This window comes from Tachypleus tridentatus, chromosome 10 (assembly GCF_004210375.1).
Source record: "Tachypleus tridentatus isolate NWPU-2018 chromosome 10, ASM421037v1, whole genome shotgun sequence".
Lineage (NCBI taxonomy): Eukaryota > Metazoa > Arthropoda > Merostomata > Xiphosura > Limulidae > Tachypleus > Tachypleus tridentatus.
This window is the reverse complement of record NC_134834.1, coordinates 86,494,594-86,510,649: the sequence shown is the minus strand read 5'-3', so window position 1 is coordinate 86,510,649 and position 16,056 is coordinate 86,494,594. Positions and strand designations below refer to the sequence as shown.

Here is a 16,056-nt window from a genome sequence, read left to right as displayed (position 1 = left end):
GACCAATAAACTCTCTCCTGTAGAAATCTAACTCATATTTATTTTTTTGTTGTTGTTTTAAACAGTACAATTTATTAAGGGACCCCAGTTGTGTTAATAATGTACCCCACACATTTTGGTAATAAACAAAAAAAGTTAAATGGTTAAAAAAAGGTAAAACGTTAACCAAAGTACAAGTTAAGGAATTTATATACTTTATACAAGTGGAAATAAAATACCTTCCTGTATTATATAGAAGAACAAACGCTAGTTAAAACATGTTTCATCTACACAATGTAATTCTGCCATTTCGAATTACAGTCTCATGTCTTCAGCTTTACCACCAGCCCTCCAGCTATCTTCGTCCACATCAGATCCTTTCTCACTTCGTGATTTCTTTTAAGCGTGAGATTGGACCGGGCGTACCTATACTATTAGTATGCCAGATCTGTAACTTCAATGATACCAAATTAACGTCCCGTTGACGCAAATTCAGCTCCATGTTTTGAAGCCGAGGATACGGTATAAGAGTAAGAGTCAACCCCCATTAAGTAGTTAAAGAAGAGTGGTCCAGTGGTGATCTATCTAATCAGATCACCACCAGAGGAATGCGCAGTAGCTTTTGAATTGCTTTATGAGAAATCTAAAATACAAAATAAAAAATTGAGGAAATAGCACGTCATAAACATTGTTTCACTAGCTTTTCTCTCTATACGAGATAAAGTGGAAAAAATTGGTTAAGAATATTTAGTTTCAAATAAAAATTAGCATAAGAATATTACGTTAACATTAATTTTCTACGTGCATTTTAAAACACTCTTAGGCTGTTATTTGTTACTTAATTGCATTTGTATTTACAGCAGAGATATTGAACTATTGATTAGATAAAATACCCTCAGTCAACAATACCTTTCACTCAACTCCCTCCTAAGGGATTGACAGTCATTTTTAGAAATCGACAACAGCTCAAAGTGATGGGATTATTCGTGGTATCACAGGATTAGAGCTCTGTGTGACATCTGATACCCCTCTCTTCTAAAAAAAAAGACACGATAATGGATATATATAATTATTAGGTAGTTAAATACTCTTAATATTATTACCAGCTGTTAGTAGAGATGTATTCTAATTCATATTTTCTTCCTTTTGGAAAAATAAGAAAGTTAAAAAATGTTTCGCTTGTACGTCAACGTGACGGCTGATTTACCTTAACTTGGGTTCAAATGTATTCTCAAGACGGCTGGTATTGGTTAACCTGAAGAAGACCTAAGAAGGTCGAAACGTTGTTCTGTACTTTATTTTAATTAAAGTTTTAATACCAATACCAGCCATCTTGAGAACACATTTTTACTTCAAGTAGGTTTCTCGTCATCGCGAATAACTAGGGTTCAGTTTGGCTCTTAACTCATGGGCACCATAAACTCTTGAAAATAACAGAAACGGAAAGAAAAAACTGCTAAAATATTCCTTGCACAAACAGAACCATTTTGAAAAATCTTTATTTTGTTTTACACTGAGATCCATCCTCAGATTTTCTTAGTTGTGTCACATTGGCTTTTATCGTTACAGAACAACAACATCCAGAAAGAAACTGGTTCGGAATCGCTTAACTAAAAGAATTCTAGGATTTACCACATACTAAACAAATTAACCAAGCCGTCCAAACTGTGTTTGATAAATGTTAAAAAAAATTGTCAGGCATCTTCTAACGAAAGAAGGTGTTTCATTTTGTCAAGATGTTTAAACGCCACCTAGATTTTTATGATGATTTCAGTTTTTGATTCGTTTTAAAGGGACTCATACGCCATCATTTTAAAATTCCAGTTACGCTTTGTTTATGGTGTTAAAATAGTTTTTCTGTATCGTTTGTTTGATGAGATAGTTAAGCCATATCACCAACTAGTTTCAGTTCATACGTCAATATAGCATGTTATTATTTATATCGCTTTCATATTCATTTATTTATTTTGCGGTCCAGCACCAGGGCCTCCAGTCTTAATACCGGAAGAATGTACAACAGAAAACAACACTATAACCGTTGCTTGGCAACCTCATCTTTGTAGTTTTGTGGAATTTTATCAGCTAGAGATAGCTGAAGCAGACAAAATAGAATTCAAGGTAAGTAGCAATACTGCTTGCATTGGTACCAAACAAATGTAACCCGAGTTTCAGCACAATAGTAGCCTTGAATATGTCACAGACACATTCGACCAAATGCAGTGACTCATTCTGACTGACGCATGAATAATACCATTTGTAAGTACCCTCCCCTTTCCTACAGAACGGTCAACTGTAAACCCTGGGGTTTGGTTGTTGTTACAGAAAAGTTGATCAGTTTTTACTCCAATACCGAACACACTAAAGAATTCACTTGATTTAGTTCTACATATTTGACCATTGCTTGTTATAAGTAGTTTTTAATAACAATTTTTTTTTTCAAAGAGTAGAACAGTAAAGAGCAGCTCGTATGGATTATTTCTACGCACCATTTTGTCATATTCAAATATACCTATTTATTGTAACCATAACAACTATGCCTTTTCGTACGAGGTAGGTGTAAACAATATGCTCGAAAGTGAATGAAGTGTCTTTTTTTGTTCACCTATTGGATGTTTAGTTTGGGAATAGTATTCCAAACGGTTGAAGGCCCGGAATACTATTCTATACATGATGTTTCTATTTGCTTAACTTGTTTTGTACTGTAAGTTCATATTTTGTTATATTTCTCTTATTATGCTTCCATTTATGTACCATTCTCACCTAGACTTTTTTATCTTTGTTAGTTTATTGTTTGTTTGTAATTAAGCACAAAGCTACACAATTGGATATCTGTGTTCTGCCTACCTTAGGTATCGAAACCCAGTTTCTAGCGTCGTAAGTCCATACGTACATATTATTGTACCACTGCAGGAAGGGGCGAGTTTCTTCTCATAAAAATTGTTTTGTTATTATGATACAAATAAAATTTTATGTTGTTTACTTACATTTAACTATTCGCTACTCTTACTGTTCCGTTATCCTTTGTTCTTGTCTCATTCTACTAGCCTTTCCTCTTACTTCCCTCGCCCCAAGCCCACCAGTGGCACAGCTGCAAGCCTGTGGACATATACGATACAATCTATAAACAACAACAAAACTAGTTTGGTATGGCCTAGTAGTTAGAATGCCAGACTCACAATTTAGGAAGCACAGGTTCGAATCTCTGCCATCAACCATTCTCTTGGGGGCGTTATGATGTACCGATCATTTCCCTTATGAGTTGGTAAAAGAGTAGCCCAAGAGTTGGCAGTGGGTGGTGTTGGTTCACTGCCTTCCTTCTAGTCTATAACTACTGTATTAACTTAGAGAAAACCAAGGCAGAGATTTCGGGCAGAAGAGGCTGAAACGCTCACCTTACTCGTAATGTTACAATTGCCAACGTTACTGACATGTCACAGCAATTTGTAAATTTCTTCCATCATGTGTGGGCTTTTCCAAAATGACACGAAACCTGTGCTTAATACAAGATTATCAAAACAGGTACTTGCTGTATACACCATAATATCAAAATTAGAGAAACACAATACACGAATAGAAATCACTCACAAATTATTTGCTACAAAATCTCCATTTCTACCGACACCAATAATACAACTCAGACCTTTATTCACCCAACCCACACCCTTCTTTACCTATGCAGCAAGGAATCACTCACAACCACACAGTAAACAAATATTCTATCCAAGTAAATAAACTAAGCCACAAATGACAAGAACCATTGAGTAGCAATATGACTACAAATCAAACAAATACCCCGCAACCAAACATGCCAAAAACATCAGTAACATTACCTGCAAATTCAGAAAACAACAATATATCATGGAAGATGTAATAAACACATTTATCTCTTTTATCAGTAAACACCCAAGCCATGAATATCAGCAAGACAACATTACTTTGCTAATTGAAATGGCGAAGAAATAATTTAAACCAATAATTTCCTACACAATTCAGTCATTTATCAACTCTATTCTCACCTATAAATTTAAGACACAGTACAAATCATACAAAATAAGTCACCCATAAAATATATCTTTCAATACAAACTAGATTAGCATATCAAAAGTCTATTTAAAAAAGTATTTATGTGAAACACACATATGGTAAATTGACCTCGTGAAAAGTGATGAATTACCAGATGAAATTGTTACTACACAACCACGTGAAGAGAAGTTGTAAAAAGCACTAAATGATACAACATAACAGTCATGGATATGACCATGAAAATGGAAGTAGAATCAGTGTTTTAACTTGCTGTTGGTGCCCTAATTTCGTGAAGTTCTCTTATAGCATTTGTCAGTAAAAAGAGAAACCTTAAAAGAGGGAAGAAGAGGCCTAAATGACACCTGATACTTCCAGGTCGGGAACAATAACCTGACTAAACACAGACTCTAGGAAACCAACAACGACACAACTAAATACAACCCTAAACATCTACCCTGATACGCTTCAGCTTTTTCTTACTGTATCTCCTGATATCTGTTCATCATTTGTGACTTTTATCATATTTTATATCTATTATTTTTGTCCCCAGCTAGGACAGTAATAAGTCTTCGTATTTACAAAGCTAAAAATCAGGGGTTATATTCCTGTCGGTGGATATAGTAAATAACCCGATGTGGCTTTACTATAAGATAAACACACACACACTCTCTCTATCATTTTATGTCACCATTAAAGTTTCAATGTCACTTTACTTTTCTTATACCTAATCTTACTGTGCTTCTAATTACCAAATCTTTCACATTGTTTGTGTTATCTAAATGTTTATTTCCTAGCGTCCTTTGATTTAATATACCTTATCATTGTAACATATCTCTTATCTCTCATTTTATTAACTGATCCAACTGTGTAGTCTGTTCGTTTTTGTTACCAAATCTCTATAATCAACCTATTTTTATGTATCATAACTTCTACAGCTCACCTTAACCCTTAGCCTTTCTCATATTTCACATCCTGCTGTTCTATAAAAGTTCCACGAAAACTAGATGCTAATTTACGTTTATACGCTATGTTTTTATTATACCTAACGGTATTTTATTTAGAGAAGGAAAGATAATTCAGACAAAAATTAAATAAATTTGTTTTGGAATTTCGCACAAAGCTACTCGAGGGCTATCTGTGCTAGCCGTCCCTAATTTTGCGGTGTAAGACTAAAGGGAAGGCAGCTAGTCATCACCACCCACCGCCAACTCTTGGGCTACTCTTTTACCCACGAATAGTGGGGATTGACCGTCACATTATACGCCCCCACAGCTGGGAGGGCGAGCATGTTTAGCGCGACGCGAGCGCGAACCCGCGATCCTCGGATAAGGAGTCGCACGCCTAAACACGCTTGGCCATGCCAGGCCAAATGTATATGGGTTTGGATTGCTTTGAATTTCGCGCAAAATTTGGTACGACGGGGATGCGACCCTCCGATTACGAGGTGAGCGCTATAACCACTGATTAGGACGTTTTCGAATAAATACTACGTTGTTTTATCTGTACATAGAATATATATATATATATATATTTACTATGCAAAATTATCAGGATAAAATCAAAAATTAGATCTCAGGCTACGTTGAAAGAACAATGGAAGATAAATTATTGGTGAAACATCAACATGTTATTAATCTTCATATTTAGTACGACAGAAACTTAGTGGATGTGATTGAGTTCAGTAAACAGTTAATATTTTGTGTGTCTCCTTGTGCTTTAACAACTGTAGACAGTCTTTCAGATATTGTTGCAACATATTTAATCAAAATGTCCTTTGTAATTTTACTCCAAATGTCTCTAATACACTCCCATATAATTTGTTTGGAAGTAAATTTTGAACTGTCAAGTGTTTGATCTATTAAATCCTAGATCTGCTCAATTGGGTTGAGATCAGGGCATTTGTGGAGCAATTGCATAATATGAATGGTTTTAGCAGCTTCTTTCTTAGCTAAATAATTTCTACTTTAGTTGGATGGGTGTTTTGGTCATTATCTTCCTGGTAGTAGAATCCTTTACCAATAATATGCAAACCACTAGGTGTACCATGATGGATTAAATATCTGATGATACTTTTACTGGTCCATTATTCTATCTATTTTGCAAATATTTCTTGTCACCTCATCAGACAAACATCCCCTAAATCATCAAACCCCCTTTCCATGCTTCATAATAGGTGCTATTCATTGAGCTGAATATTTTTCACCTCTCTTCCGCCGGACATACAACCTATGCTTTGAACTAAATATTTCAAACTTGGATTCATCCATCCACAACACCCTTTTCCAAATATCAGTAGTCTAGTTTTGTACGGTTTAGAAAATTTCAGTCTCTTGAGAACAAACAATTGGACATCAAAATAAAGGATTACAGCTGCTACAAAATAAAATATTCCATTCTTGTTAAGTCTTCTTGATAGTGTTGATCTGGACACTTTTCTGTCATTTGGTACATGGTGATTTATCTCATGCTTTAAATCAGTAACAGTCTTCCTTCTGTCCTGAAGACTGCATAAACAAAGATACTTAACATCAATATCATTGAGTTCAGGTGTCCTGCCTCTTCCTTTCTTATTTCAAATTAACCTGTCTTGGTATCACGATCTAGTGTGTACTTGACAGTGTTTGAGGAGCATATCAAGTTTGTAGCAGTTTGTTGGAGGGTCCAACAAGCATAACGTTAAGGTTTTATGTGAACTCTCCTCTCTACTGACAAATAAATCTCTACGCTTTTTTAGCCGTGACGTGACAAGAAAAATTAATAGTGTTAAACGCTGTTCTTTACAAGGTTTATTTGTGGAGTGCAATTAGATTAAATTCTTAAAGGATATACAGATACCCTATGCTAGTTCCTTGCTAGCTTCTTTCTATACAGTTAAAACACTGCATAGATTACTATGACAGTTATTTCAGACCCTAAATTTAATCAGTGAGTTTGTGTTCATTCAATCAGAACCCTTATGACATGCCCTTGATATAAGTATATGGAAATTCTGAAGAATGATATGTATTCTCACCCTGGCTCTTTCAATTGTCAACAGAGATCAGTGAAATATTACCATAGTGTTGAAATTTACCTTCTGTTATGGCATGGAAGAATTAGCCCCATAAAACTGAAAGAATGATAAAATTGTCCTAGCACTCTTGTACAGGACTGTATTTCACTCATTTGACGAAGGATTTTGAACATCGTAAACTTTTTTAATATGTTTTATTGTATCCAAGCAAATGAAATTTGTTCACTAAATTGAAACCAGCAATAATTACGAATAGACTGGAAAATAAGTTTCTAGGTTTTAGTAAAGATGGATTATTAGGTTCTGTATCTTATACTCAACATTTAGGTTTCATAGACGAAATATTTTTAACTGTTAAAATGAATGTAAGAAAAGGCTTTATCACCAAAGTTTGGTGCTAAACATTCCTATTAGTTCTAATAAATAAAGTGCTATCACAGGATTGAGTTCAACGAGGTACCCCGCTGGAACAGTAGTAAATTAAATTAGGGGTTCAGTTCCCCTCAGAAGACACAGCAGATAGTCAAATGTGGTTTGCACACACGGTTCAACAAGCATAGAAATTTAGACTTCAGCTTTCTGAAGAAAAAACGAGGCAACTGATATAATAAATAAAGAGCGTTTACAGGTGCGATAAAATAGGTATACTAGTACAATAAAGCATGTCTATTGATACAATAAAGAATGTCTACTGGTATGGTAATATACGTGTACTGGAATAATAAAGGATGGGTAGTGATAAAATGAATGACGTTTGCTGACAGTATAAAATATATCAACTGGCATAATAAAAGTCGTCTACTGGTACGACAAAGGACATCTAATTATACTATAAAGAACATATACTGGTACGACAAAGGACGTCTGCTGCTATAATAAAGGATGTCTTCTGGCACAATAAAATACGTTTTCTAATACAATCAAATATATCTAGTGACGTATTAAATAACGTATTGACATGATAAGAAGTCTCTTGTGATAGAAAAAAGTGAAATCTGGAAACTTCGGTTTTTATTTTGAAAATGATAGAAAGCTTGTGTCCTTATAGTTCTGATTTCCATTCTATATAATTTTATTGAATTTCTAAAACGAAGAGGCGCGTGCATTTAGTCCTCTGTGATGGTCATGAACGGCTGTAATGGTTTCTGTTTAATGCAACTAAAACTTCCTAAATATGTATCTTCTTTACGAAATAAACATAATTTTAAATCTAATTGACGAACAATAGGTTAATAAATTGTTATTGATAATTTACTTGTTGAATATGTACTTTTCTCTGACTGATTCATAGTCTAAGAGTGTGGGACTTCCATATAGTTTTAAATAATGCGTGCTTAGACATCTTCTGAGTAACAGATCCATTACTGTACGAGAAAATATTTAAATACTACAATATGTCGAGGTATAACAATAACAACTGTATGAATTTGTTATTAGTATGGCAATACCAAACTGTTGTGTGTGGAGTTAGCTGATTAGCTTTTGTTTGTATTTCTGGTCCTTGACACACAAACATAAAGTTTTAATCACATTAACCAGTTGGCTAAAGACTTAGATAGAAGAGTTCGAAGTGAAAGAGCGCATTCCACATGCACGTGAATAAATATCGGGATGTTTTCGAAAACGAGAGTGTACGACACCTAGTTTCGTTTTTGTCTCTAAACTTACTTGTTCATTAGCAGCAGTCTAGCGATTCTACAGCCATCTAACAAGGCCTAAAATTATCTATGGTTATATGCTATATAAGACTTTTATCGATAGGGCTAGCCAACAATATCAATTTCTCAATTTACGTCGCTTCTCCTACAGTGATACAGTGCTGAAAAGACAGATTACTTACTATAGTTTCAGTACTTATTTAAGGAAGCCAGTTTGAATTTGCTTCGTATAAAATGGTATGTATAACGTAAGGATCGAACTAAACTTTACACGATAAACACTAGATAAGTAAACAACAACAATTATATTCCGTCGTGTCTATTGCCATCGGAAATTATTTTCAAGGACTGACTCCTTGAGGCTACACAGCTACATATTTCACTGGCTTAACTATTACCTTATTACTAATTTCACAAAATACGAAAAACTATGCAAGTAGGGGATCAGATGTATATAGAAATATATGTTTGATATTTTTCAATTTGTAGGGCCCCCCGCCAGTACAGCGGTATGTCTCCGGATTTACAACGCAAAAATCAGGGGTTCGATTCCCCTCGGTGGGCTGAGCAGATAGCCCTTTGTGGCTTTGCTATACAAAAAACACACAAACACACAACTTGTAAGGCACCAAGTTATGTGCAAGGCAAGCATAGCTATTCTGAATTTATAACTCACTTATACTTGGAGATTGTAATATGCAACAAATTGCAGCCTCGAACCTTGGATCTTCTGGTATGATTCGATCACCCAAAAGAGCAGCGAGTCACTCGCTAGACGAACACACGTAAAATTAAGACAAAAGAAAAAAATTCAACTCAATATATATCGGTGTAAATTATGATTGAAACATGACAAAAAACTTAGTAACAAATGATCACTTAACCCATCGAAGTCACCCAGTAGTAACAACAACAAAAAGAACGAAATAATAGTCTCTCACATACATAAATAAACACGTAAAGAAATTCAAACTACTAGAACGCACCACATCATCTAGCATCACATCTCAAACGTTAATGCCTCCTTAAAAAGGATAGTTCCCCATTAACCAACCTGGATGGAGGCTTACATAACTTACGACCATTACCTCTCATACTTAGGATTTCATCTGGCTCAATAAATCTTCCATGAGCAATGCTCTCTAATAATAAGGATTCTAAAAATGAACACAGTACTCCAAATGATTATTTACCAAAGTTTTAACAAAATAATGAACGATAGCTTCTCTGCTCCAGAACTCAAAATTTCTTTACATAGATTCCCGAACCCTCCCTATCAACCACATCCAAATATTCATCCAAGATTTGCGGTTTTTATAAATTATTACACAAAATTTTTCTCATCCCCACATCACAACCATTTCTCCAACATAAAAAGTAAATCCCTTCAAAATTTCCATAACCTAACAATTAGTGCATCACTTGACACTTTTCTTGTTTAAATTCTTTTTCCACACGCTATTGAATTAAACAACACTGTTCAAGCTCTTCTCGAATAAGAAAGTACTTTTCAAAATGATTACCCATTATTTTAGTGCGATCAGCAAGTTCATAAGTCTTAGCGCTTATTCATGTGAATAATTGTAAATAATTTTGATCCTAAAACAGATCCATGAAGGACTGAGTTCATCACAATGTCCAATTTATCACATACCTCTGTTTAATGCTTATAAACCAACTTATTAATAAATGTTATGAGCTTTTCATTAATCTTATATGAAGTGAATTTACTGAACAATGTATTGCGAAAAACCTTATGAAACCTTTTGGAAACCTTGATACATAACGTCAGCAAAGATTCCCTCATCCAGCCAGCCAAAATCCCTGCCCAAACCTCCAACAAAACAGTGAAACATGAAAACTATTTTCTAAAGCAATCCTAAGAATTTTTAATAAAATTCCAACCAAGGCACTTTTCAAAGTATTTCAACAGGTTAGAAACAACAGTTTTCAAAATGATTATGTTATGATTGTGGTTTAAATGCCAAAAGTGCGCTAAGCATTAGAAACCAAAAAGCTTAAAATGTTATGATAAAAATCACCTAAGTTGCAAATATTGTTGCTCCAAATTTATTTTAATTCGTCCTTTTTAGGTATAGTTTTTTTAGAGGCATTTAGGAATAGCATTTCAGATGTATTTTGTGCCTTCATAAGTCACTGATCAAGAAACCTTCGTACTGTAATAGTTAGTACCAGTCAGTTAGGCTAGGATAAAAGAAATAAAAAGTTTCTTTTTTATCGTTTCGCTTCAACATAACATGGGTGTCAGTTATTTGAAATCAATACAAGTTAGTTTTGATAAACTAAATTAAATATTTGTTCAAGAAAAATTAATTAAAAGACATTACAATCTGCACGTTCTTAAATTTTTCGACCTTTAATTCGCGTCTGCTTTAGGTTGGTTTCAAAGTAATTTATTTTAACAAATGCCTTTTTTTTTCTACATTTTAATCAGTCTCCTAAGGAGAAAACTTCAAACATGATGTTTCTGTTTCACATCGCAACGAAGCTGTTGTTCCGAGATGTATTGTGGAAATACAACTGGTTTGTTTGTTTGTTTTTTTTGAATTTCGCTCAAAGCTACACGAGGGCTATCTGTGCTAGTCGTCTCTGATTTTGCAGTGTAAGGCTAGAGGGAAGGCAGCTAGTCATCTCCACCCACCGCCAACTCTTGGGCTATTTTTATCAACGAATAGGAAATTCACAGTTATATTATAACGTCCCCACGGCTGAAAGGGCGAGCATGTTTGGTGTGACGGCGATTCGAACCCACGACCCTTGGATTACGAGTCGAGTAATTGATAGTAGTCAACTAACCAACAGGAAAACAGTCAGAGAAAAGTTCACTTTTCAAACACAACAACAGAAGTATCTGAAGCACCATTGTTTTCTGACGCTTTATGTCTGTTTTGTTCGCTTCGTTGTAAATTTAAGGAATTCTTTCCTTTTGTTGAGAATGTTTGACGATTAAACTATATCATTTAATATCTATATTGTTTATATATATATGATCTGAACACCATGTTAATTTTCAATCACAATAGTTTTTTGCAAACAGTTTTTGTTAAGAACTCTAAGATTACTTTGATAACTGATGCTATTCAGAATATAGACATATGTCGTTTTAGTCTACCGAAGTGTGGAGATATATTTTTATTACCTACCAAAGTTTTGAGATATATTCTTATAGCCTACTAAAGAGGAGAGATTTATCTTTATAATCTAATACAATGTAGAGATATAGCCTTATAATCTACCAAACTATACAGATATATCCTTATAGCCTACCAAATTGTGCAGCATATCCTTATAATGTACCAAATTGTACAGATATATCCTTATAGTCTACCAAATTGTAGAGATATATCTTAATTGTCTACCAAATTGTACAGATATATCCTAATAGTCTACCAAATTGTACAGATATATCCTAATAGTCTAACAAAGTGTAGATATATATCCTTAGTTTCCACTTCTTTTTCCTATTTTTAATAACAAATTATTCATTGAATAAAATTTTTATGAAGTAGTTGCTACGCTCATTCTAGTTATGTTTTCTACATAACGGTGATAATAATGTATTTTATCATTTTTGTCTTAAGCATTTTATATTTTCTTTGTGGGCTGTTATATACGGAGTTTAGCCAAGTCAGCTTTTCTTTTTGTGTCTGTGTGTGTCTGCTTCCATCTTCATCATACTTATTTGTGTTTATCAGCATTTGTTTCCGTTAAGAAAGGTATATATCAACAGGGTCTACTCCTTCTGTTTACCATTAGTCTGAAGGGCAGTTCTTTATTACTTATTGTGCGCTTCAAAATTGATAATTTCTAAGGTGCTGCTATGGTTCCCCGGTAGGTCTACAGATTTACAACGCTAAAATCAGGGGTTCGATTCCTTTCGGTGGACTCAGCAAGTAGCTCGAAGTGGCTTTGCTATAAGAAAAACACACACATTGGGAAAGGATGTAGTTTTAAAAGACTGAACATAGCTCGCCAGATTTTCTCAGAGCCAATTACCGCATGCAATACAAATTCCATTGGGATATAGTTTATATCAAAAGGTGCTGCGTGATGCATGTTTCAAAATCAAAACTGCCCATTGCCTAGTCCTCATAATTTTTAACGTGGACCAGTGCTTCCCAGATTGTGTGACGTGAAATGTTTGCAAATATTAAGTACTTTTTATTTACTAATGTGAAATTATTATAAACTTAATACGTTATTTTTCTTTAATTTCAAATTTCATTTATTTGTTTCTTGATACACGATATAAAAGCAATTCCTGCTTGTCTTAGTCAGGAGGTTGTCACTAGGCCTGCCATACAGATTATTTACATGTGCTGTAAAAAGTTTGGGACATTGAAAGTTCGTCGCGAGCTGAAAAATATTGGGAAATCCTGATGTGGACTATAATTAGTTTTAACACTTCTCTTCTTCGTTACACTTACTTCTTCACATATATATATCCTTATTTTTTATCCTAATACAACTTTACCAGAAATACTTCTCGGACGCTTTCACCCACCTGGCCATGCCGGGCCTAAGGTTCGGTCGTCAATATAAAGGGGACTTATTCCACTTCTGTAGCTACCCTCTGTTATTTTTGGATTTTATCAACTTTCTACATCTTATTTTAGTTTTTCGGTTGTATAGCGGTAAGTCCACAGATTTGCAACGCTAAAATCAGAGGTTCGACGCCCCTCGATGGACTCAGCAGATAGCCCGATGTAGCTTTGCTATAAGAAAACACACATACATTCTTCCTGTATATCTTCTTGACCAAGCTTGGCCTAATGGCTACTGTATCAGGACTATAAATCCGTGGATTCAAGGTTCGCCAAACACTTTCTGCGTTTTGAGCCGTAGATACATTGTAAGAATGACGTCACATCCAACTATTTGCTCAGATAAAAGCAACACAAAAGCTGGAGGTGGTTATTGTTAATTACTGTTTTTCCCTCTAGTCTAGAAGGTACAGTTTAGTTACGTCTACACGCACACAACGCTTGTGTGATTTTGCATAAATACTTATTTATATACGCCCAGCGGTTTTTTGTTTCGTAAAAAATAAATGCATTGTTTAAATTACGGTTAAAATCATGAGGCATACGATCTAAAAAATTAGATTTTAAATTACCACCGTGAATCTTGTAGACATCTTATAAAATATTTTGTATGTATAACTCCTACTATAATCTTGTATATATTCATTCTCGGCTCCAGTTCCTCTCCCTTGAGAGTGAGGGTAGTGGAGCTCTTGTTGGCGACTTTGTAGAATTGATAATATGGTTTTTTTTTTTTATTAAACTGCTTGAAAGAATAAATGAACTTGATCGGGGCAGAGTGAAATGTGAGGATGGAAGCGTATCCATGCATTCCTATATTTAACTATTCGGCAAGGCATAAGGTATACTCCATTGTTGACACTTCAAACAGACATTTTTAGGACTCAACACACGTGCACTACAGTTATTTATTATACGTGTAGAAATGAACCGATTGTATGTCCAATAATTCCTCGAATCTTTTAAATGTGGTTAGAATAACTAACAATCACTGTATCTTGAACCGACTTTATAAAGATACATTTTAATTGAATCTACCAACAATAACAACTGTAAAGGAATAGGCTTACCATTAGAGAATCATTATCCACTATTAATGGTGGCAGATAGAAAAACAGACATGAGTATAGAGAACTGTCTACATGTAACAAACTCATTAACTGGCAGTCGACGCACGGTCCGAAAACCGATTACGTCAGATCCAAAAATAAGAAAGCAGCTTCGGTGGTACTTAGAATACAAAACTTAAACAATGAATGACATGTGATGAGAACTTATGAGTCATTCGTCATTTCCTTTTTTTTTGTACTTCCGGTGAATAAAAAAAAAATTGTTTGTTGAATTTCCATGTATAACTAGCCGTCCCTAATTAAGGAGTGTTAGACTAGGAGGACGACAGATAGTCAAGAAAAGTGGAATAAACTGTTATAGTATAATGCCCCCATGGCTAAAAAAGCGAGAATCTTCGGTAACGTGATTTGAACCCGTAACCCTCAGATGGAATTAAACGCCCTAAACATAAGACCGTGTGAGGCAGCGTGAACGTATGAAGGAACAAAAACACATGCATATAATACTATGTGTGTTATTATTACAATGCATGTTGCTGTATGAAAAACGAAGTGGAACGGTCGTATGACAGAAATCATATGCTTTGATTTCTTTAGAAGGATAAATGGCGTTCAGAATGACCAAAATGTTTCCAATCGCGTTCACCTTACAGTGACGTATTTCCGTTCCATATAGACAAGGTCTCTCCTAAGACGATAAAACGACAATCCAGTTGTCCAAAATTAGTTACACGTGCATCATACTAACTTCAATTATCTTCCATAGATGGGACAAAAACCGGATTTCAGTTCGAGTGAGCATCATTAGGAAGAATTTGAATGTTGAAATCACACGCGTAATCCGTTGGGAACATATGTGAATCAGTTAGCAACATAATTATCAATTAATCGTCCATAATCGAAATAAACATCTTTTGTAATATAAGCTACTTTAATTCATGCTATTATCGCGATAATCGTGGTTTGATACGATACAAAGTTTGTTTGTTTTTGAATTTCGCGCAAACCTACATAAGGGCTATCTGCGCTAGCCGTCCCTAATTTAGCAGTGTAAAACTAGAGCGAAGGCAGCTTGTCATCATCACCTGCCGCCAGCTCTTGGGCTACTCTTTTACCAACAAATAGTAAAACTGACCGTCACATTATAACGCCCCTACGGCTGAAAGGGGAGCATGTTTGGTGTGGCAAGGATTCGAACAAGACTATACAAAGAACGAGTCCCAATACTGCGGCCCGTATTACGTAAATTCAAATATGTCAAGTGTCACAGAAGACACTATTTTCAACCATCAGTGTTCTTTATTTTATAGAAGTTAAAGAAACAGCAAATACATCCACTAGCTGATCGATTAGTGTCTTGTTGAACTTTAGTTTCTGTGTTTCCATTTATGTCAACTAATGACCTCTAGCCTTTGTGATACATCTTCAACGCATCTTGAAGATGAGGACGACTTTTACAACAGCATAGCTTCTTCATAACCCGTAACTCAGAATTGGTATATGTTTCAAACAAAATATTATAATTAGAATAACTTATTCTCTATAGGTATTTTTAATATGAAGGAGTGTATCAAAAATTGTAAACGTGAAAAGTAATTTAAAACATTGGTAGAATCTCTCAAACTGTTATTGTAAATACTATAATACTAGAATACTGCAATACCTAAACTTTACTTATCCCACATTTATCCACTGTGATGTTCATGTCTACCAAGTGACAACGTCTGTATTTTTTGTTATTTTTACTT

General features: G+C 34.7%; 1 protein-coding gene across 3 annotated transcripts in view; it reads left to right on the top strand.

The window, feature by feature from the left end:
* The window catches only part of LOC143229795 (E3 ubiquitin-protein ligase TRIM9-like), a 77,626-nt gene that overhangs the window by 43,613 nt on the left and 17,957 nt on the right, over nucleotides 1-16,056 (top strand). For all 3 annotated transcript variants that reach the window (XM_076462584.1, XM_076462586.1, XM_076462587.1), the window contains exon 5: nucleotides 1,958-2,097. In XM_076462584.1, the coding sequence (XP_076318699.1) occupies nucleotides 1,958-2,097 (140 nt within the window). The remainder of the gene's footprint in view (nucleotides 1-1,957; nucleotides 2,098-16,056) is intronic.